Source organism: Ceratotherium simum, chromosome 4 (genome assembly GCF_057802395.1).
Source record: "Ceratotherium simum simum isolate JZ-2026a chromosome 4, ASM5780239v1, whole genome shotgun sequence".
Lineage (NCBI taxonomy): Eukaryota > Metazoa > Chordata > Mammalia > Perissodactyla > Rhinocerotidae > Ceratotherium > Ceratotherium simum.
In genome coordinates, this window is record NC_141903.1 from 43,264,715 (window position 1) to 43,290,288 (window position 25,574).

The window sequence follows — 25,574 nt, forward strand, 5'->3', positions numbered from 1 at the left end:
TTTGTGGGTTCGGTTCCCAGGTGTGGACCTACACCACTTGTCAGCCATGCTGTGGTGGTGAGCCACATACAAAATAGAGGAAGATTGGCACAGATGTCAGCTCAGGGCTAAGGTTCCTCAAGCCAAAAATGAGGAATATTGACAATGGACGTCAGCTCAGGGCAAATCTTCCTCGGCAAAAAAAAAAAAATTTGATGCCATAAGTGCTAATTTTTAAGAGTTTAATACTAAAGTAGAAATTAAAGTTCCTACATTGGAATCACTGATTTTAGCTGTAATCCTCTCAGTTTCTTCATCTTTTCTAAGTTCTAATCAACAGTTCTTAAAATCTCTAGGAAGGATACTTTGTATTAAAAACATAAAGTAATTTTATTTTTGTTATTCTGAAAAATTTACCAAAAGAAGTAATGTAGGCCATTTATAATGTGTGGACTAAAGATACCTTTTGGATATTTGATTTTTGTTCTTTTTTTTTTTTTTACGCCAGAGATTAGAAAATATTTTTAGGTCCAAAATATGAGGGGAAACTTTGTAATTTAAATCAGGATCAGTAACCTTTTTCTGTAAAGGTCCAGATAGTAAATATTTTTGGCTTTGTGGGCCAGATAGTATGTTGTAGTTTCTCAACTCTGCCGTTGTAGCATTAAAGCAGCCGTATACGATACATAGATGAATGGGTGTGGCTGTGTTCCAATAAAACTTTTTTTACAAAAACAGGCAACAGGCTGGATTTAGCCCTCAGGTATAGTTTGCCAAACTCTGGTTTAAATTATTAATTAGTTTATAGTACTAATAGGGAAATAAAACTTAAAAAGCTGTTTTGCACTTAAAATTTCATTGGGATATACAACGAATAGCCGTTAAGAGCATAAAATGATCTTGAAATTTTTTTTTTTCTCCTCCTTCTTAGGCTACAAGACAGTCTTGAATTCATCAATCAGGACAACAGTACGTTAAAGGCTGATAATAACACAGTTATTAATGGACTACTTGGAAATATAGGTAAATGATTTCTTTGGTTTTATGTTTAAAAAATGTTAACAGTGTAACAAGGACTTGAAGTTCTTTCTTAATAATGTAGATCTTTTATAAGACCAGAGAGTTTCAAATACTAGAAGTGGAAAAGGCATTTAAATTGCAAGTATGTAAAACATTTGTATTATTTGAAAAACATACTTTTTGTATATTTGAACATAATATTTATTTTGTATCTGAAAAAAGAGGCCTGCTGAAGACATATCTAATTTGTTTGTTTGTTTTTAACTTTGCTGCATCTTTGAAAGGCACTATCGTTGATTTAAAAAGCCCTCAGTCACTCTCTTGAATATTTCAGCTGAGGAAGACTGGTATTACACTTTTCTCCCTTCTCTCTTCCCTAACCATAAAAATAATTTTAAAATGGTCCTCATTTTTATGACCTGTAGTTCAGACGAGCAGGTATTAAAATTTGATGTTCCTTAAAGATTTATTAGAATAATAGCTTATTTAGTAATTTGTTTAGTTGACTATTGTTGTTCAAGTTTAACATTTTAAAGTGACAGAATGTTTCTAAAATTTCTGGTCATTTGTTTTATCCTAGAAAGCTCAACTAAGTTGCTGCTGACCATATTTCTAGTGCGTAAAGAAATGTAGTGTGTTAGAGAGTGGACAGCAGTTAGAATAGGATAAATATTTGTCTCGTTCCCTGTTTAGTGAGAATTTTTATTTGTAAGTTATTTTAATAAACATGTATTAGTTAATGTACTAGGAGAAAACAGTTTTTTCTTCAAACTTGAACAGTACAACATTCTATTATTTTTTATAATTCACGTTCATTCAAATGAGCAATTATTAAGCACCTACTGTGGGCTAGTTTCAGTGTCAGGCATGTACTTTAGAAAGTGTGTGTATTTTATAGAAAACTAAAAGTTCTGCTTTTTCGTAACTCACGTATTAATTATTTTATTGGTTTTAATAAAGTAAAAATGTGACAAGGAAATAATCTTTTTTCTTTATAATTTGATACTTTTCAAAGCTCAAGGGGCTTATTGAAAGCTATTTATTTTAATAATATGAATCCATTATCACTTACAAAGATAAATTACACTATAGATGCTAGATAAATTCATTTTCTCTGTTTTAATATAGAACAGCAAATTAATCTGTTTAATAAAGTACAGAATTTAAATAACGAATGGCTTTTAGTTGCACATTCTTAATTGTGAATCAAGCATATTTGAGCACCATTTCTTATTTTCTTTAAATTTCCAATTAATCGACAAATACTTATCAAGCACCTATAATATGCCAAGTACTCTACTAGACCCTGAGGATACAGTGAGGAAGTAGACACAGTTCCTGCTTCAGTTGATTTATAGTTAGTGGGAATCAGACAAGTAATACAACAATTACAGTATACTGTAGTTGATTCTTGGATAGGATTAAGAGTATGGTGTGATAGAAATGAGGAGGAGCTCCTTATTCAGTCCTGGAGAGTCAGGGAAAGCTTCCCTGAAGAAGTGAGGCCTACGCTTTGAAGGATTAACCTGATGGTTGGGGAAAGAAATGTTCTATGAAATAGCAATAGCATGTGCACAGACCTAGGAGCAAGAGATGATAGACTATGGAAAAAAATGTGAATAAATCAGTATGGATGAAGCATGGAATAGGAGTAAAGGAAATGAAAAGAAATAAAGAAGTAGGCAAGAGCCAGATCACGAAGGACACAGTGGGCCACAGTGAGGAATTTGGACTTAGGCTTTGAGCCGTTGGGTACCCCACTGTAAGCAGTGGTTCTCAGACTTTTTGGTCTCAGGACCCCTTTACACGCTTAGAAATTATTGAGGACCACAGAGAACTTTTGTTTCTGTTGGTTACATTTATTGATATATACTATATTAGAAATTAAAACTGAGAAAATTTTAAAGTATTTATTTAGCAATTCATTAAAAAATAACACCAATAACCCCTGTCATGTTAATATAGATAACATATATTTTGAAATAACTATTTTCTAAGACAAAAATAAAATTTGATGAGAAAAGTGGCATTGTTTTACATTTTTGAATCTCCTTAATGTCTGCCTTAATATAAGACAGCTGGATTCTCGTATCTGCTTCTGCATTCAGTCTCTTGTGATATCTTGTTTTGGTTGAAGCGTATTAAAATCCAGTCTCACACAGATACATTATTGGAAAAGGAAAGTCCTCACAGACTCCCTGAAAGGGTTGCAGGGACCCCCCAGGGGTCTTTGTACCTCATGTTAAGAACTACTGAGCTATAGAATTAGATATGTGGAGAGAAGGTAGAAGAGTTTTGACTGTGTTTGAATGTTGATGGAAAAGAAGGTTATAAGAAGCATGAGGTTAAGAGGTAGAGGTGATACTTGGTAAAGTAAGGTTTTTGAAGGTCCTGGCTGACATAGAAGAATTAGCTTTGAAAGGGAAGAAGGGAAGGACCTCTCAGGTTTTTTCACTAAATAAATCCCTACACATAGTAAGGCTTGAATAATGTTACCTGTTATTGCTTAGGCAGGAAGGAGGCAACGATGGGTGAGAATTTTATCAAGTTTGGAGATAGGGTGGTAGGAAAAGGAGAGTTACCATCTGGGGAATTCTGTGTGTGTATACACATCTGCGCTTGATTCTGCATGCAGTAGGAGACAAAATCATATGCTGACAGTAAGGAAGAGGGGGGTAGGGAAGGAGTTGAAAGAGAGTGGATAAGTTTTGAAGTAACTAGGGAGAATTGAAGAGCTGGACAATGAAAGATTGCTGTACATGCACTACAATTATAGACGTTCTTGTTATAGAAAAGTATCTATTAGCAATTTGAAAAATATATTTTTAATTTTTTAAAACAGAAAGCCCCCTATTCTATTCTAGGTAAACCTCCTAGGTAGCTATTTAGGCCATCTTGATTAAGCGTAACTGACAGGTAACCCACCCGCTTGCTTCCAGGCTGAGATGTTGCCCTTTTTGGGTCTTCAGACTCTGTTATCTTCTCTTGGCGAGTATGTGGCAGCCACTTTCCTTGGACAGATGGGAACCTGGCCCTGATGGGCTGGCTGCATTGGTATTCCTGCTTCTATAGTGGCTGACTCCTGGTCTAGGAACTTTGGTTTCTTCCATTACTTTATAACTTATCTCTAGATTAGAAAAACAAATTTTCATACTTATTTGTCAGTAGATCCCTTTTGTGTATTTGCTCTTTGTTGTATGTTGTGTTCTGTTTTCTCAGCCAAACGCTTAGGTGGTTTTCTCCTTACTGCAGTTGCAGGAAAATACTGTAATCTTAAAACTGACTTTTTAAAAGATAAATTTCTTTAGCAAATGTCGAATTGTATGGATAACATTACTGTGCTTTTTTGAATCTTTAAAAACATAGTTTTAGATTAGAAAGAATTGAAGATTTAAAATAATTTTACCTTGTAGAAAGCTTATTTTTATTATTATAGACAGATTTATTAGTAAATAGGCATGAAATTGTTGTTTGACATAAGCCATGACCAGAGGGAAAGCCTCCTGTTTCAAAAAAGGGAAGCCAGCTTGAATTATTCTTACTTAGTTTAAAAGTTTCCATCCATATCTGTTGGTCTGCTTTTGTGCGCCTTAGCTCACCCTTTATTCCTGACCTATTGTGGCTTCTCTAACAGCCCTCTTTCATATGTATTTTACATTTTTGCCATGTAGGTCTTTCACAGTTCTGCAGCCCCAGGCGGGCATTCTCTGAACAGGGTCCGCTCCGCCTGATCAGGAGCGCCTCTTTCTTTGCAGGTTTGCGATGTGCTGTGTGGGTAGACTAGTTGATGTGCCCCAGAGGCTAAAATCTGTAGTTAAGCTGTGGAAACAAGAGAGTAGATAAATGCAATTGGAGAAGAGTGGTTAAGAAAACATTGCTTAGGAAGTGTAAGAACTTAATTCCTTTCTATTGCATATGTTCTTAAAGTTTCCAGAAAAATTTTATCAGTGGAAATAACATTTCCATGAAATTTCAGTTTGTCATTTCTTGTCTCATTATGTAATAATGATTTTAACTTTAGAATCCTAAACCAAATTTTAGTATGAACATTATTTCTTATAATATCAGTTGGAATTTCTAATGTGACACTGTCTTGTTTCCATGGCTGAGTAGCTTTTGTATCATAGTTCACCAATTGCAGAAAATATCCTGTCTTATTATTATTGTACAATTTGTGATCTTCACTATTCCATAAAACGATTTCTCTTGGAGCTAAGATTTAGATGAACAAGCATTGTTATATTGCTTTGTAAAAGGCATCCATATGAGTATATTTGTTTATATGATTAAATTGATGATTGTAGAGTGTGTTCATGCTTCTGTATCCAGGAAATTGTATCCAACGTCTTGTTTTAATTAATATTTATTTTCCTTACAAATATGATATATGAACAATACGTATTTATTATAGAAAATTTGGAAAATATGAAAAATAGGCAAAAAATACATATTAGCCATCTTGTCAGCCAGAAATAACTTCTCTCTCTTTTTTTTTTTTTTTTAACAAAATTGGGATCATACTATTCAAACAATTTTCTTAAAATTTTTATTACGGAGAATTTTGAAACATATGTTGATATAGGCAGAACAGTAGAGTGAACCATCATATACCCATCACTTAGCCTTAGCAACCATCGTTCTTACGTTCAGTAGCTTGCTTTTTTTTTTATTTAATAGTATATTGTAGATATCTTCCTATGTCATTGAATATGCTTCTAAAATACTTATTTTAGTCACTCCTTGCTTCCTTAGATATTGTATCATAGATCATTTTCATATTATGTGTCAAATCTGATAGATCTCAAAGCTTGTTCAACTGAATAATAGCTCTCGGTGTTGGGTTTGTGCCATGCTATTGAAAAAAATAAAGGAATGCAATGAGATGAGCATGATTTAGTTTGCGCTGTAAAAGGAACAACGTCAACCTGAATAGCAATATATTTTATAACTGACGGTTTTGCTCTTGATTTACAGTTCACAGCAACCCGATGGACATGCCTGGAAGAGAGCTGAATGAGGACAGAGACAGTGGCATAGCACGCTCTGGTAATGCCAAGTTCATGTTTTTTAATAATACAGTTTTTTATGAGATCACTGTTTGCTGACACTGATTTTCTTTTTTATCTTTGCCTTTATCATCCAATTTTATGTACACAGTTGTTAGTGTTGATATTAGCCTTAAGAGAATTGTACAGCAGAGAGAAATATTTTATATTTAAAAATTTTCACGTTTACTATTAAATGTGCCTGGTAGAGCATGGCCTGAACAAATGCACAGTGGGTTAGGCTTAGTCAGTACAAGAAAAAAAGTATTGCTCAAGAGATTTCTTAGATAGCATAGTAGAAAAAACAGATTTGCTTATATCTGCTTGCTCTTAACTAGAGTTTAAATTGTCAGATTGTCTCTTGTTCAGAGAAGCTTAGGCATTTTGAACCAGTGTTACACAAATTTCTTTCAAATATGGACTCTTCCAAAATTTGTCTAAGCAAGTTTTATTGAAACATGCTAGGGGTAAAAAAAAAAAGAAAAGTAAAGCTCAGATTCTACCCTTAAGGAGCACAGAGTCTACTGAGAGAACAGTCAGGAAAATCATGTGTCATAGTTCATTGTGTGATGTGTTCTGTGATAGACCTGTACAAAGAGGTTCAGAGAAAGGGCACCTAACTTAGCCTGGACAAGGGACAAGGCGCCAGTAGTGCTTTACAGAGGGGTAATACTTGAGTTATGTCTTGAGAAATAAATAGGAGTTACACAGGCGAAGGCATGGAAGAAGGGCATTCCGGTTAAAAGGAAAAGTATTTGTCAGGGCCCAGAGATCAGTGTATGCAAAAAGAGGAGTAATCTTAGGCTTGAATTATTGTTGGGTATGAGAAACTTTATCCACTGTGGTTATCCATATGTGTTGTCACATTGTATGACTCTGCTATCCAAATTGTTTATGATTCAGTTTTGAGTATAGACAGGAAGTCCACACTTAGCATCTGTTGTAATCCCAGGTATGCATTAGAATAACAAGTTTCAAAAAATCTTTTCGGGTGTCTGAAATCTACTCCCGAAGACTCTGATTTAGCCTAGAGAAAGGTTTAGTCATCTATATTTGAGAAACAAAACAAAGGAAAAGCTCAGTGCCTGATTCTGGTGGACAGGTAGAGTTGAGAACCACTACTGTAATATAAAAAGTCTGCATCTTTCAAATAATCTCACCCTTCTTTTCTAATTGAGTTTGTTGTTTTTGTTCTTAGGAATTAATCAAGAGTATATTTCTCTTAATGCCCTGTGCTTCTGTATAATCGAGATTTAGTTTTCACTTCTGTGGCAGGAATTTAATTCTCATTATTTTATCCAAGATTTCAGAGGTGATAAATTAATGTCTCTATACTTCATATTCTTCAACTGTAAATTGAAAGGCCTGCCTAGATTGATCTGTAAGTCTTCTTCAGCCATTAAGTTCACATATGCCATTTAAGTTAATTGTGCATTTTCTTCTTTTTCTAGTAGGGGTATTTTTAATACCAGAATTTAGTAAAATATAGCTCTTCCAAATTTTGAGTAGCATTTGAGTTTTCACTGAAGCCATACCCAGATTAGTTATACATGCTCAATCTTAGACTACAAAGTTTTACAGTACTAATTGATAAAATACGGTCTTTTCAAGAAAGTAGTTTAGAATTAATTCGCTGGTGGCACAGATGTTTGCATGGCATATAAAGCTCTCCCCTTTAACATTTGTCAGAGAAAATTCAAATGAACAGATCTTCTTAATGACAGTCTCTTAATTTTCAGTCCTGATGTCCAAATAATGTATCATCTGGCATGTACCTTTTTATAGATGATAATAATACTTCCCTATTTTTGATTACTTTAATTTTCAGTATGTGGTTATAATCATGAAGCTGGAAATCTAAAATATAATCATGAAGCTGGAAATCTAAAATATTGCTAAACAAAAACAAGCCTTTGATGTCTTTTCTGCTCCGGATTCAGTGGGGAGAAGGAGAGGATCCCTAGCCCAAGGAAAAATAAAGGGTTGTAGCTTTTGACACCCAGGCAAGAAACAGCTTTTGGATTACAGAGAAGGGGTTTTGGGAAGAAAAAAATTCCCACAGTTAGGGAATTGCAGCAGTTATAATGAGCGTGCACTGTCTGTTGGAATGTGTCTGTCACCCCTTAGAATGCTCTATAGCAATCTATAGGATTTACTTTTTTGAAGCTTAGGCAGTATAGTCATGACTCTTATTAAAAGTGGCCAAGCATTCAGAGGCTTGACTACCTGTGCACAAGCAATCCACGAGTACTTTTAAATGATGTCTTTAAGTGACATTCCAACGCTTATTTTCAAATATAGCTTTTCTTCTTAAAATCCAACTGCTGCGTTAAAGTTGAATCATATCATATTTCCTTTAATTTAAGGACTAAGGATTCAGCTAAGCTAGGGGACAGTCTCTTGGCCAAAAGGATAATACTTTTGTTTCCAAGTAGCATTTCCTTCTGGTGTAGGAGTGGGGGTAAGGATGTCAAAAGGGGATTATCTCAGAGTCTCTTGCCAACACGCTGTTAATATTCGATTTTTCTCTTCTGGGACCTTGCTCCAACAATGTTATTTATTTTAAATGGAAATTTTAGAGGCCTATGAAGCAAAATGGAAAGTTGGAGTCACCATTCTTAAATCTGTTAAAAAGGAATTTTTCCTTATGCTTAGTGATTATTGACTTATACATTATACTTGTTCTTATTCTGACTTGACAGCATCTCTCAGCAGCTTGCTTATTACACCGTTTCCCTCCCCAAACTCCTCACTTACCCGAAGTTGTGCCAGCAGCTACCAGCGACGTTGGCGACGCAGCCAAACAACAAGTTTGGAGAATGGGGTATTTCCCAGATGGTACGTTGGAACTTTCAGTTTATAACAAGATTGAATAGTTCCTTAAACACAATTTTGTAGGTTTTTTTTAGAACCTGGACTTGTGTTTTGTGCATTTTAAGTCTGGAACTGGAAACTTTTTAAATGTATTACATCTTTTTTTATTTTGATAAGTTATGCATAATATAAAATTTACCATTTTAACCATTATTAGGTGTAGAGTTCAGTGGCACTAAGTAGCTTCACATTGTTGTACAACCATCATCACCATTCATGTCCAGAACTTTTTTATCTCCCCAAACTGAAACTCTGTACCTGTTAATTAATAATTCACCATTCCTTCCTCACCTTAGCCCCTGGCAGCCACCTTTCTGTTTTATGTCTCTATGAATTTGACTACTCTAGATAGCTCATATCATACTATATTTGTTCTTTTTTGTCACTTAGCTTATGCTTAAAGTTCATGTTGTAGCATGTATCAGAATTTTGTTCCTTTTTATAGACGAATAATATTCCATTTTATGTGTATACCACATTTTGTTTATCCATTTATCTGTTGATGAACTTTGGGTTGCTTCCACCTTTTAGCTATTAGTGAATAATACTGATATGAACATGGGTGTACAAATACCTGTTCGAGTCTCTTCTTTCAGTTCTTTTGGGTATACACCCAGAAGTGGAATTGCCAGATCATATGGTAATTCTGTGTTTAAGTTTTTGAGGAGTTACCATTCTGTTTTCCACAGTGGCTGCACCATTTTACATTCCCACCAGAAATGCACAAGAGTTCTAATTTCTCCACATCCTCACCAATAGTTGTTTTCTGTTTTTTCGGTAATAGCCATCCTAATAAGTGTGAGGTGGTATCTCATTGTGGTTTTGATTTGCATTTCTGTAATGGCTGGTGATGTTGAACATGTTTTCATGTGCTTATGGGCCATGTGTATGTCTTCTTTGGAGAAATATCTATTCAAGTGCTTTGCCTCTTTTTTAATTAGGTTGTTTGTTTTTTTGTTGTTGAGTTGTAGGAGTTCTTTATGTATTCTGGATATTAACCCCTTATCAGATATGTGGTTTGCAAATATTTTCTCCAGTTCCATGGGTTGTCTTTTCATTCTGTTTATAGTGTCCTTTGAAGCACAACAGTTTTTAATTTTTGTGTAGTCCAATTTATTTTTTCTTTTGTTGCTTGTGCCTTTGTTGTCATATCCAAGAAATCATTGTGAAATTCAATGTCATGAGCTTTTACCCCATGTTTTCTTCTAAGAGTTTTATAGTTTTAACTCTTCTGTTTAGGTCTTTGATCCATGTACTGCATGTTTGTGGGGGTTTTGTTTTTGTTTTTGTTTTTTGCTGAAGAAGATTCACTCTGAGCTAACATCCGTTGCCAATCTTCCTTTTTTTTTTTGCCTCAGGAAGATTAGCCCTGAGCTAATGTCTGTGCCAGTCTTCCTCTATTTTGTGTGTGCGTCACCGCCACAGCATGGCTGATGAGTGGTGTAGATCCGTGCCCGGGATCCAAACCCAGGCCGCTGAAGCAGAGTGCACCAAACTTAACCACTAGGCCACAGGCCCAACGTATTGCATGTTTTGATATTTCAATCTTTCATGTTTCTGTTTTGGCAAGTTAATTTATTCTTGAATGATCTTTTTTTAGTCTGTGTTAAGTACAGTTATAGATAATGAATCTTCTTGTTTTCTCCTTTCCTCGCTCTCTTTATTCTTTCATCTTTGATTTTACCCCTGAGTCAAAAGGAGAGACAAGGAGATCTTAGAACAGTGAACAGATTGTATCAGACTCATATTATAAACCTTAAAATTCAGGCATTTTTTTAGGTCGGTTATGAATTGGGATTATCTACTTTTTTAGTGACTTTTTATTGAACAAAAATGTTCCCAATCTGACTCTCTATTAAAATTTCTTATAAAATTAAGAGCATGATGGAATAGCCAGTATTCATTCTCAAAGAGATATAAAACTGATATGAATTTTTAGATTTACTTAATAAAACAGCAGAGGAACTTTAGCTTGTGTACCTTTAATTAGCAAGGAGATTGAATTGTGAATTTAATTATTTTTATATTTTTAAAATAAAAATACATTTATTTTTAAGGTCTGTAGAAGAAAGCTTTAATCTGTCAGATGAAAGCTGTGGCCCTAACCCAGGAATTGTGAGGAAAAAGAAGATTGCAATTGGGGTAATCTTTTCATTGTCCAAAGATGAAGATGAAAACAACAAATTTAATGAATTCTTTTTTTCACATTTTCCTCTGTTTGAAAGCCACATGAACAAATTAAAGAGTGCAATAGAACAGGTAAGCACAGTCATATTGTTGGTTTGTTTATAGATTTTGTTTTCCTTTGAATCTTATTCTCCTGATTAAGCATTATGTTTATTTGGCAGAAAAATTAACAGCGCTGTGCAGGTGCCCTACAAAGTGCTCTGGGAGATGCAAAATAGATTTCAGTTCTTTTTAAGGAGCTTACTGCCTAATAACAGATGTAAGGTCATTTATCCATTCATTCAATAAATAAAAATTGAGGGCCTGTAAGTTGTTTCAGCAACTGAAGATAAAGATGGGGAAAAAAGCAACACTCCTGATCTCATGGGACAGCAAATAAAAAAATGAATATGTAAGATTTTGGATGGTAATAAGTTCTGTGGAGAAAATTAAAACAGAGAAAGGTTTATAAGGAATGCTGGATGGAACCATTGCTAATTTTTATAGGCTAGTCAGGAAGACTCCTGATAAATGACATGTGGTCCAGACATATGGAGGAAGTAAGCTACAACTGTCTGAGAGAAGAATGTTCCAGACAGGGGCAAAGGCCTTGTGTTAGGAATGAGCTTGAGGCTTGAGCAACAGTAAGGAGACCAAAGTGGCTGGGTTAGAAGTAAGACCAGATCACGTAGGACCTCATAGGATACCATTGTAACAACATTAGCATTTACTCTTAAGAAAGATGGGAAACCATTGGAGGATTTTGAGTGGAAGAATGACATCAGTTATGAGGATTGCTCTTAATTCTGGTGGAGAATAGATTTCTAGGGGCAAAGGTGGATGTTGTGGGACCAGTTAGGATGCTGATGCAATAATCCAGGTGAGAGATGGTGCATACTCAAACCAATTTAGTGATGAAATTGGTGAGAAGTGGTTAAGTTTTGGATGTATTTTGAAAATAGAGCTGATGCGATTAGCTAGTGGACTGAATTGGGGTGTACGAGAAAAAGAACAGTAGAGACTGACTCGAGATTTTTCACTTGAACAGTAAGAAGAATGGAGTTGCCAATACCTTAGTGGGAAAGACTACAGATAGAACAGGTTTGGTGGAGGAAGATCAGGAGTTTGAGTTGCCTCCTGGACAGTGCAAGTGGCTATATGAGTCTAGAGTTTAGAGGAAAGATCCAGGCTGGACAGTCACCAGTGTATAGATGGTGTTTAAAGCCATGAAATTGATTGAGGGAGAGAAGAGAGGAGAGGAGATCCTAGGGCTGATTTGTGGAGTATGTCAATAGTTAAAATTTGAGGAGTTGAGAAGGAACCAACAGAGGAGACTGAGTTTTGGCCATTCAAGTTGGAGGAAAAACAAGAGTACTTTTTTGGGGGAGCCAAGTGAAGAGAGTGTTTTAAGAAGGTAGGAGTGATAAATTGTGTCAAATGCTGCTGATAGTGTATATAATGAATTTATGTAAAGTAAGAGAATTGTGAATACAAGATGAGACATAAAGGTAAGTAAAAAAGAACGACAAGCAAGTTTTTTAGGAGTTCATGGGAAAGAAAAATGACTTCCTCTTGGGAAGATGTTTCATTTGGACTGCATCTTAAAGGATGTGTAGGATTTTTAAGACATAAAGCTTTGCCATCCAGGCCTTTTCTGTGCATGTTGTACTTCTCCTTGGTTGGGATTGTGCTGCCTCCATATTGTTTTAATTTTGTGCCTATTTTAAAAAACTCAGCATTGTAACATATACATTTCTCATGTCATTATAAATTGTTCTTAAATATGTTTTAGTGGCTTTCCTCAGTGGAAGTAATGCTTTTTCGATTCGGCCATTTCTACTTTTTCAGAATTATAGCTATATTATAGTTAACATCTTGGTGAATTTTCCAGATTATTTTTTAGAAGAGATTCCCAGAAGTCAAACTAATGAGTCAGTGAGTATAACTAAAGTTCTTAATCCCTGTGACGGTATACAGAGGGGAAAGGATACAAAGAGGAATAGTGAGTGGTAAGGCTGACAGAGTTAATGGGGACCAGATCACAAAGAATCTAGAGTGCTTGCAAGAAGATTTAACTTTGTTTTTGAGACTGTCACTAAATTGTGCTTTAGGAAGATTAATTTAGCAGTGTGTTTAAAAGAGACTAGAATAAGAAGCTAGAGATAAGAAGACCAATTGGAATGGTCTAGAAAGCAGAGGATGCATTTCAGTAACTCAGTAGTGACTGAGCATCATCTGCCTCTATAGAAGACACTGATGTTACTTACATTAATTCTATCAAAGACAAGTAGATCGTTAGCAATACTTGTTTACTGAACAAATGAATAAAGGCCAGTTTCACTTACTTTTTCAGAAGTTAGATACTGGTGACGTTTTCTTCAGTTGGCTGCTGTCCGTTTTTGTAGTTTGTTGCCCAAGTCAGTACACACAATATTTAGCTATGGCTGAACTGACATTTTGAGTTACTGGGAAAAATGTTTAAAGCTTGTGTAAAACTTAAAATATTCAGGCACTATAGAACTCATTAAAGATTACTTTTTAAATGTTTTAATGCTTTGACCATTCTATAAACTGAAGTATACATTGCAGTACTTACAGTTGTCTGTATATTTGTTCAAGTTTAACATCCTCATTTCCTATTAAAGATAAAGCTGAATGAATGAATACTTTTATATAAATGAATAGAGCTTAATTTTAGAAGTTCTATAGTTGTTAATGATATAGTAAACACTGGACTGTCCAAAGAAGTTATATTCTAGGGCTGTTTTCCAAACTATCATTTATTTATTTTTTTTAATGAAAAGCCATGGATTTTTTTTCTGGGAACCTTGGAAATTATTTTGAAGTCTTTGCTGCCTTTTGAGATCTATAATGTAATTTAAAAATTTTATTGCTTTTAAATTTAAAAAAGAATACTGCTCAATTCTAGCTAGGGAATATTCACTTCTTTATAAATTGAGAGTCTCTCAAAAGTTTGTAAAAACGTAAAGTTTCACTTTTACCCTGTGAAGCTTTTGGATGTATGTGAACATAATTTCTGGCCTGAAGTAGTATGACCTTCCCTTAAATAGAAGTTAAAAAAATTTTTTTTTTAATAATTGGTAATTACATAAGTAATGTAGAAGTCCATTCTCTTTGAAAAAGTCTTAAAAATTACAAATTTTTTTTTGGCAGCCATATCCTAATCCTGATCCCCTTTTTGGCTGCCTAAAGCAAGGCTTCTCGACCTTGGCTAACTATATTTTTAAGGAAGCAAATATTACTAATAACTTGAGATATCTTTCAATAGAATCTTTATATTTTAGATTTTAAATAAAAGATTTACTTAACAGAACCATTATCTGTGAAATATTAGAGAAAACCATGAGCTGTTGTTACTGGGTTATCATTGTGTCTTGTTGTGTTTGGGGGGAAAAACGTAGTTTTATGTAATCCAGAAACTGTCAACATCAGTTTCTTTGTGTGTTAACACTCTGTGGTTTGACAGTTACAATAAGAGATTTAACATTTGAAAAATTTGAATTTTGTTATAATCGTTAATGACCCAAGTCGCAAAGAAGAAAGCCACTCCAATATGTGTGCCTCTTTGTATCTTTCTAGATAAGAATGGTGGTAAGAGTGTTGTGGAAATATGTGACTTTGTCTTTCACTTTTTTTTTCATATTTTGCCCATGATCAATATAAGAATTAACTATTTGATTGCTTTCAAGGCTATGAAAATGAGCCGGAGATCAGCTGATGCCAGTCAGAGGAGTTTGGCATATAATCGAATAGTTGATGCCCTAAATGAATTCAGGTACATATTCTCCAGCTTTTCATAATATTGAGTTGTTTTGCAGTGTACACAGGAAGATTTCTTTATTTTCTTTAACTTATTCTAATAAAATTTAATTCTTTATATTTCTTCGTCCCATACTCAAATAAGAGTGTAATTCAGTAGGCCATCAGCTCCTACATTATTAAGTATCAAATGTACGTGGAATTGAAGCACATTTGGGAGCCATCAGTGGTATGGCTTTTGGTATTGGACCATTAGACAAACAAATATGAGCAGAAGAGACTCTTGTTCCAGCAGAAATGTGCTTGTCCTGTCTTGGACTCCTAGATGTAAGGACTGGTAAGTGTTATTTAACCAGTGATAGTAATCAGATGTTCTTGCATATATGGAATACAAAGATACATGGAAATAGGGAATATGAACTTGATGTTCCTAATAATTCTGTTGCTTGATCCTTTCTCTAGATATGGCACAGCGAATAGTCTTTCTTCTGCCAGTGTGTTCTGGTACAAACAAAGCTTGTGCCTGGAGCTCAACAGCTGCTGTAACTGCGCTCTAATTATGCCAGGCAAACATATTGCATATGAACTTATGTTGGGAATCACACTAAGTGACTGATGTGTCTCTCTCAAAGAGATTCAGTTCAGATCTACTCAATCCTCTCAGTCTTTCCTCCTTTAGATTGAAGAGATAGTATATCCCATAGGGCGAGAACTCAGACTTTAGTATCTGACAGACAGACCTGTGTTCTAACCCTGGCTCTGCCTTTTACTACCCCTGCTGACCTTGGGCAGGTTCATTAGCATTTTCGGCACTTAGTTTTCTAGTTTAAACTCCGTAATTCAATTAGTAATAATCTAATAGATTGTTGTAAGGATAAAATGAGATAATGTCTGTAAAGGACTTAGCAGAATGCCTGACATTAATAACACTACTATTTTCTATGATAGGTATAACCTACAGCAGTGCTTCTCAAACTTTAGTTATTCATGTCTCATGCTCACAATTTTGCCAAATCTTCATATCATCTATGCTGTTTTAATTCAATGTTTCTCTTTAAATTGATCCCCTTTTATACCTAAATGTATGTATTTCATTTGAAACATCATGCATCGTTATTCTAAGTGGGGAATCAATATCCCTTGCCATAATACGCAAGCTATAAAAATGAATGCATAATAATTAAAATTAGAAATATGTATCTTGGTACCACCTAAGGTTTATTATCACCAGTAGTCCATGTACCTTACTTTTAGAAAAACTGACCGCGTATTTGTTCATTGATGACTGTGTGGTCCCTTATTGGAGCAGAGATCTTCTGGATTGTTTGTTTAAATGTACTCTTACATTTGAAGTGAGAACCTGTTTTAGCTTGTGATATTGCAGGATTCCTATGGTGAAACTGTAGGCATGTCATATATACACCTTTTTTTAATGCGGATGACTAAGAAGTGGTGTATTTAAATTTGACAATAAGAGAAAACCCATGTTTGTTTTCAACTTTGCTCCTTTTTTTTCCTTCATTTTTCTCATACTGTGTTAAAGTAAACCACAGTGAAAGCAACACTGGTGTCCTTTTTTTTAACTTCTCTCAAAAGAAGAGACTTCATTGCCTGAGCAGTGTTCTAGGAACTTTGAATTTATGATAAAATAACTTATTTCCCTAAATAAAAGTTATGTATTATAGAAGAGTTCTGTATAATTTTTGAAATGGAATTACAGATAACATTAAATAAAAATTGAATAGTAAAAATAACCTAAACTAATAGAATATTTTATCATGTTTTTAATTTATTTAAATTGAAAAACTTTACTTCATGGCTGTTGTTTAATAATCATCTACTGGACTTGATTATTGAGAAGGAGAAAATTTTCTACTCATTCATATTTTATTCACCATAATTTTTAGGATAAAAAACATTAAAAGTGTTTATAAACTTACTTTTTTGTGCAGTAAACTCAGTGGTTAGGAGAAATGTAGAGAGAAACACAGAGAATTAAATTTCAGCCTATATAAAACTTTTTTTGTTTTGGAGTGAAATAATTTGCACAGGTAAAAGTTATATTAGAGGGGCCGGCCTGGTGGCGCAAGCGGTTAGGTGCATACACTCCGCTGCGGCTGCCTGGGGTTTGCTGGTTCAGATCCCGACGCACCGCTTGTCAGGCCATGCTGTGGCGGCGTCCCATATAAAGTAGAGGAAGATGGGCGCGGATGTTAGCCCAGGACCAGTCTTCCTCAGCAAAAAAGAGGAGGATTGGCATTGGATGTTAGCTCAGGGCTGGTCCTCCTCACAAAAAAAAAAAAAAATAGAATTAGAGCTGATGTTTCCGCCATATATTTATGTTAACATACTAATTTTAGGCCTTTCCTAAGTTATCAAATGAAGCATGCTAATAAATAATACAGTATTTTTCTTTAAATTTTTATTGTGGTTAAAAAACCACCTAACATTAAATTTAACCATTTTTAAGTGTACAGTTCAGTAGGATTAAGTATATTCACATTGTGTAACAAATCTCTAGAACTTTTTCATCTTGCAGCACTGAAACCATAGACACTAAACACTAATTCAGTAATACAAATTAATCAATATATTTCTTTAATTCATTGGCATCTTCACTCTTTATATATGAATTATATACAAAGTTATTCATAATTTTATTTGTTCATACCTACACCTTAAGAGTTCACATTACTACATTTTCAAGTACCATTCATGATTAAATCAAGACATTATATAAATGTTTCTTATGGATGGAGTATAGGGGAAATAAGGGACATTTCAAGAGGGAATTTAGAGCAAATTTAATGAGCTGACTTTGACTGATGTGCTGTGTACTTTATCTTCATAACTTCTCAACTAATGTAGCCCTCTTTGTATTTTTCTAAAAGCTTTTATGTTAAAGCACAAAATTTGATGGTTTTATGAACATAAGATGATATAAATAATTTTAATGTCAGGGTATTTGCTTAAGATGAGAATTTCTTTAAGGTGTATTGTTTGATTCAAGAGGTAAATCATACTGAATTGCTTAAACCAGATGTTAATAGTTTAGCCTTGCATTAGATAAATTCCCTTTCAGTTGATTTGATATTTTAGTAAGTGTTCTACAGTTTAAGAAAAAAAGGGCCACATTAGGCTCAAGATAAGGGTTTTTGTATTTTCTCAATGTTGAATGAAGTTATTGAGACTAGATTAATTTCAGGTGACAGAACTCCTTCAGCCAGCACACATTTTATTTGGCTCCCCATGGTTTCTCAAATTATTACCATATTGCGTTAGTGTGTTATATTTGTTACAGTTAATGAACCAATATTGATACGTTATTATTAGCTCAAGTCCATAGTCTACATTAAATTCCACTCTTTGTGTTGTACAATTCTATGGGTTTTGACAAATACATAATGTCGTGTATTCACCGTTAGAGTATCAGACAGAATAGTTTCACCACCCTAAAAATCACATATTGTTTCACATATTCATTATTCTCCCTTCCCACCAAACCCCTGGCAACCATTGGCCACTGATCTCTTTACTGTCTCTCTCTATAGTTTTGCCTACTCCAGAATGTCATATACTTGGAATCATATAGTATGTAGCCTTTTCAGACTGTGTTTCTTGATTCAGCAATATGCGTTGAAGAGTCTTCTGTGTCTTTTTGTGGCATATGGCTCATTTATTTTTAAAAAATCACTGAATAATATTCCATTGTGTGGATGTACTGCAGGTTTTTTAATCCATTCAACTATTGAAGGACATCTTGATTGCTTGCAGTTTTTGGTGATTATGAATAAAGTTCATGTTTATTGTTATGAAATATTTAAAGTGTTATAAAAGATTTCTCTAAAAATGTTTAGAGAAAAACATTCATGTGTGGGATTTAGTCTGGACTTACGTTTTCAACTCAACTGGGTAAATACCTAGGAGCATGACTGCTGGATGTTCAAGGAAGACTTTTGCTTTGTAAGAAACTGTCTTCTAAAGTGACTATACCATTTTGCATTCCCACTAGCGATTAATGAGAGTTCCTATTGTTCCATATTCTTGTCAGAATTTGATATTGTCAGTTTTTTTTCACTTCAGCCGTTCTAATAGATGTGTAACAGTGTCTCATTATTGTTTTAATTTACAGTTTCCTAGTAATATATGATGTGAGCATCTTTCCAAATATTTATTTACCTATCTGTATATATTTTAGGGTGAGGCGTCTGTTCAGTTTTTTGCCCATTTTTAAATGGGCTTGTTGGTTTTCTTATTGTTGAGTTTTGGGTTTTTTGTATATTTTGGATATCAATCCTTTATCAGAGAAGAGTTTGGAAAATATTTTATCCTAGTCTGTGGCTTGTCTTTTCATTCTCCTAACAGTATTTTTCACAGAGCAGAGTTTTAAATTTTAATCAAGTCCAACTTAATTTTTTTTGTTTCCTGAATAGTGCTTTTGGTGTTATATCTAAAAGCTCATCACCAAACACAGGGTCATTTAGATTTTCTCCTGTGTTATCCTCTAGAAGTTTTGTAATTTTGCATTTACTTTTAAGTTTATGATCCATTTTGAATTAATTTTTTTGTGAAAGCTGAAGGTCTTTTTCTAGATTCATATTTTTGCATATGGATGTCCAGTTGTTCTAGTACCATTTGTTGAAAAGACTGTCTTTGCTCCATTTTATTGCCTTTGCTCCTTTGTCAAATATCATTTGAGTTTATTTATGGTGGTCTGTTTCTGGGCTCTCTGTTCCACTGACCTGTTTGTCTATTCTTTCACCAATATCACAGTCTTGATTACTATAGCTTTGTAATAAGTCTTGAAGTCAGATAATATGAGTCCTCCAACTTTGTTCTTCTCCTTCATTGTTGTGTTGGCTATTCTGGGTCTTTTGCCTCTCCATATAAACTTTAGAATCAGTTTGTTAATAGCCACAAAATAACTTGCTGGGATTTTGATTGAGATTGCACTGAATCTATAGATTATATTGGGAAAAATTGACATCTTAGCAGTTGTGAGTCTTTTATCCATGAACATGGAATACCTCTCCATTTATTTAAATCTTTGATTTCTTTCATCAAAGTTTTGTAGTTTTCTTCCTATAGATCTTGTACATTTTTAAAAGATTTATACATAAATATTTCCAGTTTGGTTTATTTCTGGTGTTAATATAAATGATAACTGTGTTTATAATTTCAAATTTCAACTGTTCGTTGCTGGTATATAAGAAAGCAATTGACTTTCATATATTAAACTTATATACTGCAACCTTGCTATAATTGCTTATTAATTCCAGGAGTTTTTTTTGTCGATTCTTTCAGATGTTCTACATAGGCAGTCATGTCATCTGTGAATAAAGACAGATTTATGTCTTCCTTCCCAATCTTTATATCTTTTATTTCCTTTTCTTGCCTTATTGCATTAGTAAGGACTTCTGGTACAATGTCAAAAAGCAGGGGTAAGAGGGACATCCTTGCCTTGTACCAGATCATAGTGGGAAAGCTTCAGATTTCTCAACGTTATATATGACATTAACTGTAGGTTTCTTATAGATAATTTTTATCTATAAGAAACTCCCCTTTATTCCTAGTTTTCTGAGAGTTATTAATTATTGATTTATTTTTTTTAATAGATACAGGACTATTCAGGTTATCTGTTTCTTCTTATGTGAGTTTTGGTAGTTTGCATCTTTCAAGGAATTGGTCCATTTCATAAATCATCAAATTTGCAGGCATAGAGTTGTTCATATTATTCTTAATTATCCTTTTAATGTCCATAGATCAGTAGCAATGACCCCTCTTTCATTTCTGATATTACTAATCTGTGTCATTTCTTGGTTATTTGGAGAGAAGTTTATCAGTTTTATTGATCTTCTCAAAGAACCAGCTTGAATTGTGTTTATTTTTAATTTATTGGTTTTCTGTTTTCAATTTCAGTGATTTCTGATCTAATTTTATTATGTCTCCTACTTGCTTTAGTTTTATGTTGCTCATCTTTCTCCAGTTTCCTCAAGTTAAAGCTTAGATTATTGCTTTCAGATCTTTCTTCTTTTCTAATATAGTCATATGCCATATGACGTTTCAGTCAATGATGGACCATACATGTGATGGTAGTGCCGTAAGATTAGTACCACGTAGCCTATGTATGTAGTTGGCTATACTGTCTAGGTTTGTCTAAGTACACTCCATGATGTTCACACAATGTCAAATCGCCTAACGATGCATTTCTCAGAAGATATCCTCATTGCTAAGTGAGGTGTGACTGTATATGCATTCATTGCTAAAATTTCCTTCTACCACTGCTTTTGCTGCATCCCAGAAGTTTTAAGTTGAATTTTTATTTAGTTCAAAGTATTTTTTAGTTTCTCTTAAAATCTCTTCTTTGACATGTGTAATTTAGAAGTGTGTTGTTAAATCTCTCAGTATGTTGGGATTTTTCATCTATCTTTCTGTTATTGATTTCTAGTTTAATTCCATTGTGGTCTGAGAGCATACTGGTATGATTTCTGTAAATTTATTTTAAATTTGTTAAGATGTGTTTTATGGCCCAGAATGTGGTTTCTTTTGGTGAAGGTTCCATGTACACTTGAGAAGAATGTGTATTCTGCTATTGTTGGTTGAAATATTCTCTAAATGTCAGTTAGATCCAGTTGATTGACGGTACTATTCAGCTCAATTATATCCTTTACTAAAAGATGCAAACTTCCGGGGCCGGCCTGGTGGCGCAAGCAGTTAAGTGCATGCGCTCCACTGCGGCAGCCCGGGGTTCGCTGGTTCAGATCCCAAGCAGGCACCGATGCCCTGCTTGGCGAGCCATGCTGTGACGGCATCCCATATAAAGTGGAGGAAGATGGGCACGGATGTTAGCCCAGGGCCAGTCTTCCTCAGCAAAAAGAGGAGGATTGGCAGATGTTAGCTCAGGGCCGATCTTCCTCACAAAAAAAAAAAAAGATGTAAACTTCCAGTTATAAGGTAAATAAGTTCTGGGGATGTAAAATAGTATGGTGACTATTGTTAACAATACTCTATTATATATTTAAAGTTGCTAAGAGTAGATCTTAAAAGTTCTCATTATAAGAAAAAATATTTTCTGTAACTCTGTGAAGTGGTGGATATTAACCAAACTTACTGTGGTAATCATTTCACAATATATACGTATATCAAATTATTGTGTTCTGCATCTTAAATTAATACAATATTATGTGTCAATTATAGCTCAGTAAAAGTGGAAAAAAATCCTAACTGTATCCCTGCTGATTTTCTGCCTGTTGGGTTTACTGATAGAGGAGTGTTGAAGTTTCTGACTATAATACTGGATTTGTCTATTTCTTCCTACAGTTCTGTCAGTTTTTGCCTCACATATTTTGATGCTTTTTTGTTAAGTGGCTTACATGTTAAGGATTTTTATGTCTTCAGTCATCGCCAAGACCAGTGTCAAGGAGCTTACTCCCTTTGTTTTCTTCTAGAAGTTTTATGGTTTCAGATCTTATGTTCCAGTCTGTAATCCATTTTGAGTTGATTTTTGTGTATGGTGTGAGGTAGGGGCCAGTTTCATTCTTTTGCTTTTGGCTGTCCACTTTTCCCAGCACTATCTATTGAAGAGACTATCCTTTCTCCCTTGTATATTCTTGGCTCCTTTGTGTAAATTAGTTGACCATATATGCATAGATTTATTTCTGGGCTCTGTATTTTGTTCCATTGATCTATGTGTCTATATTTATGCCAATACCATACTGTTTTGATTACTATAGCTTTGTAATATAGTTTGAAATCAGAAAGTGTGTAGCCTCCAGGTCTCTGTCTTTTAATTGGTATATTTAGATCATTCACTCTTAAAGTGATTATTGATATAGTGGGATTATTATCTGCCATGGTTTCTATTTTCTGTTTGTTGCACTTGTTCTTTATGTTTTTATCTTTCCCTCTTTTTCTCCCCTTCTCTGATCTTAAAGCATTTTATATGATTTCATTTTTCACTCCTCTTTTTCCATGTTCATTTTACTGCTTAAAAAAAATTTTTTTTAGTGTTTGCCCTAGAGTTTGCAATATACATTTACAACTAATATAAGTCTACTTTCATATAACACCACACTGCCTCATAGATAGTGCAAGTGCCTCATAGCAGATACTTCCAATTCCTCCCTCCCATCCCTCATAACGTTGATGTCATTCATATTACTTTTCCATTAGCTATAATCATTCAATACATTGTTGGTGTTATTACTTTAAACAAATATTTTTCATTAGGTCAATTAAGAATAATAAAAATGAAAGTTTCTATTTTATCTTCACTTATTCTCCAGTGCTCTTCCTTTGCTTATGTGGATCTGAGTTCTGACCTATATCATTTTTATTCTTTGTGAAAAGTATTTTTTAACATTTCTTGAATAGCAGTTCTTCTGTAGACAGATTCCTCAGTTTTTGTTTGTCTGAGACAGTATTCATTTCTTACTTTTGAATGATAATTTCTCTGGATACAGGATTCTGTTTTTTTCTTTCAACACTTTAAATATTTCCCTTCACTCTCTTCTGGCTTGCATGGTTTCTGACAGGAAATCTGATGTAATTCTTTTTTTTCTTTTTTTTTTTTTTTTTGTGAGGAAGATCAGCCCTGAGCTAACATCCGTGCTAATCCTCCTCAGTTTACTGAGGAAGACCGCCTCTGAGCTAACATCTGTTGCCAATCCTCCTCCTTTTTTTCTTCCCCTCCAAAGCCCCAGTAGATAGTTGTACGTGATAGTTGCACATCCTTCTAGTTGCTGTATGTGGCACGCGGCCTCAGCATGGCCGGAGAAGTGGTGCGTTGGTGCGCGCCCAGGATCCGAACCCGGGCCGCCAGCAGCGGAGTGCGCGCACCTAACCACTAAGCCACCCCGCCGGCCCTGATGTAATTCTTATTCCTCTATAGGTAAGGTACTTTTTTGTCTTCTGGCTTCTTTCAAGATTTTCTCGGGCCGGCCCCGTGGCTTGGCGGTTCAGTGCATGCGCTCCGCTGCTGGCGGCCTGGGTTCAATCCTGGGTGTGCACCAACGCATCGCTTCACTGGCCATGCTGAGGCCGCGTCCCACATACAGCAACTAGAAGGATGTGCAGCTATGACATACAACTATCTACTGGGGCTTTGGGGGGGAAAAAATAAATAAATAAAATTATAAAAAAAAAAAGATTTTCTCTTTGTTTTTGGTTTTCTGTAGCTTGAATATGATATGTGTAGGCGTAGATTTTTTAGTATTTTTCTTCGTTGGTGTTTTATAGGCTTCCTAGATTTTTGGTTTGTTTGCTGTTATTAATTATTCAAAATTCTCAGCCATTATTCATATATTTCTTCTGTTTCTTTTTCTGTTCTTCATTTGATATTCCCATTATGTGTATAGGAAATTGCAGTTGTCCCACAGTTCTTGGATATTCTGTTTTGATTTTTTTGATCTTTTATTCTCTTTGCTTTTCACTTTAGGAAATTTTCATCAACATATCTTTAAGCTCACTGATTATTTCCTTGTCTGTGTCCAGTCTGCTCCTGAACCCATCAAGGGTATCCTGTTACAGTGTTTTTGATTTTCAGCATTTTCTTTTGATTATTTCTGACAGTCTTCATCTCTCTGCTTATATTACTTATCTCGTCTTGCATGTTGTCTACTTTATCCGTTAGAGCCATTAACATAATAATTGTAGTTATTTTCAATTCCGTATCTGATAATTCCAAAATCTGTGCCTTATGTGAGTGTGATTCTGATGCTTTCTTTGTCTCTTCAGACTGTGTTTTTATTGCCTTTTAGCAATTTTTTGTTGAAAGCTGGACATGTTTTAGGATATAGGAACTGAGTTTTATAAGTTTTTCGTATGAGATTTCTATTAATTTGGCTAGAATCTAGGCTGTATTTAATGTTTGCTCTAGTTGTAGGTTTCAGAAGCTTTACTTTCCCATAATTTCCATGTTTATTTGTTTTTCCTTTTTTCTTTCCTTATTTCTTTGGATTTCCCCAAGATTTCCTTCCTAAATAGATTGTGTGTCCTGCAACTCTTGCATTTATAATTTGCTATTATTGTACTCAAGCCACATTCATATGGTAGTAAGGTGTTGGGGGTGGGGAGAGGAAGTGTTCTATAATCTTAGGATTAAATCTTAGTTCTTTTTAGTGAGCCTGAATTCCTGGGTTTTGACCTTCAGAAGCATTTCTTACCTTTTTTTCCCTCCCTTTAGATGAGCCAGGAAGACTAGTAGGAGTTGGAGTTGTCTAATTGCCCTTCTCCCAATTCAGATAAGGCTCTTGTATAGGAGTTTCCCTTGGGAGGGTATGCCTTTGTTTTGGAGAATGCTCTTGGTGTGCTTAAAAATTGTTACATTTCCCCTCCCCCTGTCCAAAACATACGGGGACTTTTTTTGATCTTCACCATGAAAATCTGATGGTACTCCACAGAAGTGTGGGGGTCTCCTTAAGATTGGGCCCCCAGGAATTTTTATCACTCAACGCTAGTTCATACTCAGTTTCCAACAATTAGTCAATTCCTGTTTAGGTGTTCCTACCAGTTATTGGCACTACAGGCATCTGCTTTAGGTAAGCTGATCTCAGCTGTGATTCTCTGTATTTACCTCTATTTGTCCAGTTTTCTGGGTGATGATTTACCCTCTGACCTCAATTCTGTGATATAGCTAAGAACAGTCTTTGATTTTCAGTTTGCTCAGCTTTTTTCTTGTTGTGAGAATGAGAGTGATGACTTCCAAGCTCT

The 25,574-nt window shown here is 34.7% G+C and overlaps 1 protein-coding gene across 2 annotated transcripts in view; it reads left to right on the forward strand.

Annotated features, from left to right (window-relative positions):
* FNIP1 (folliculin interacting protein 1) overlaps nt 1–25,574 on the forward strand; it is a 133,256-nt gene that overhangs the window by 76,978 nt on the left and 30,704 nt on the right. Inside the window, exons 6-11 of one of the 2 annotated variants that reach the window (XM_004420231.3) lie at nt 911–1,002; nt 4,671–4,754; nt 5,974–6,045; nt 8,747–8,882; nt 10,976–11,177; nt 14,795–14,880. In XM_004420231.3, the coding sequence (XP_004420288.1) occupies nt 911–1,002; nt 4,671–4,754; nt 5,974–6,045; nt 8,747–8,882; nt 10,976–11,177; nt 14,795–14,880 (672 nt within the window). The remainder of the gene's footprint in view (nt 1–910; nt 1,003–4,670; nt 4,755–5,973; nt 6,046–8,746; nt 8,883–10,975; nt 11,178–14,794; nt 14,881–25,574) is intronic. The other variant, XM_004420232.3, reaches the window with a different exon arrangement.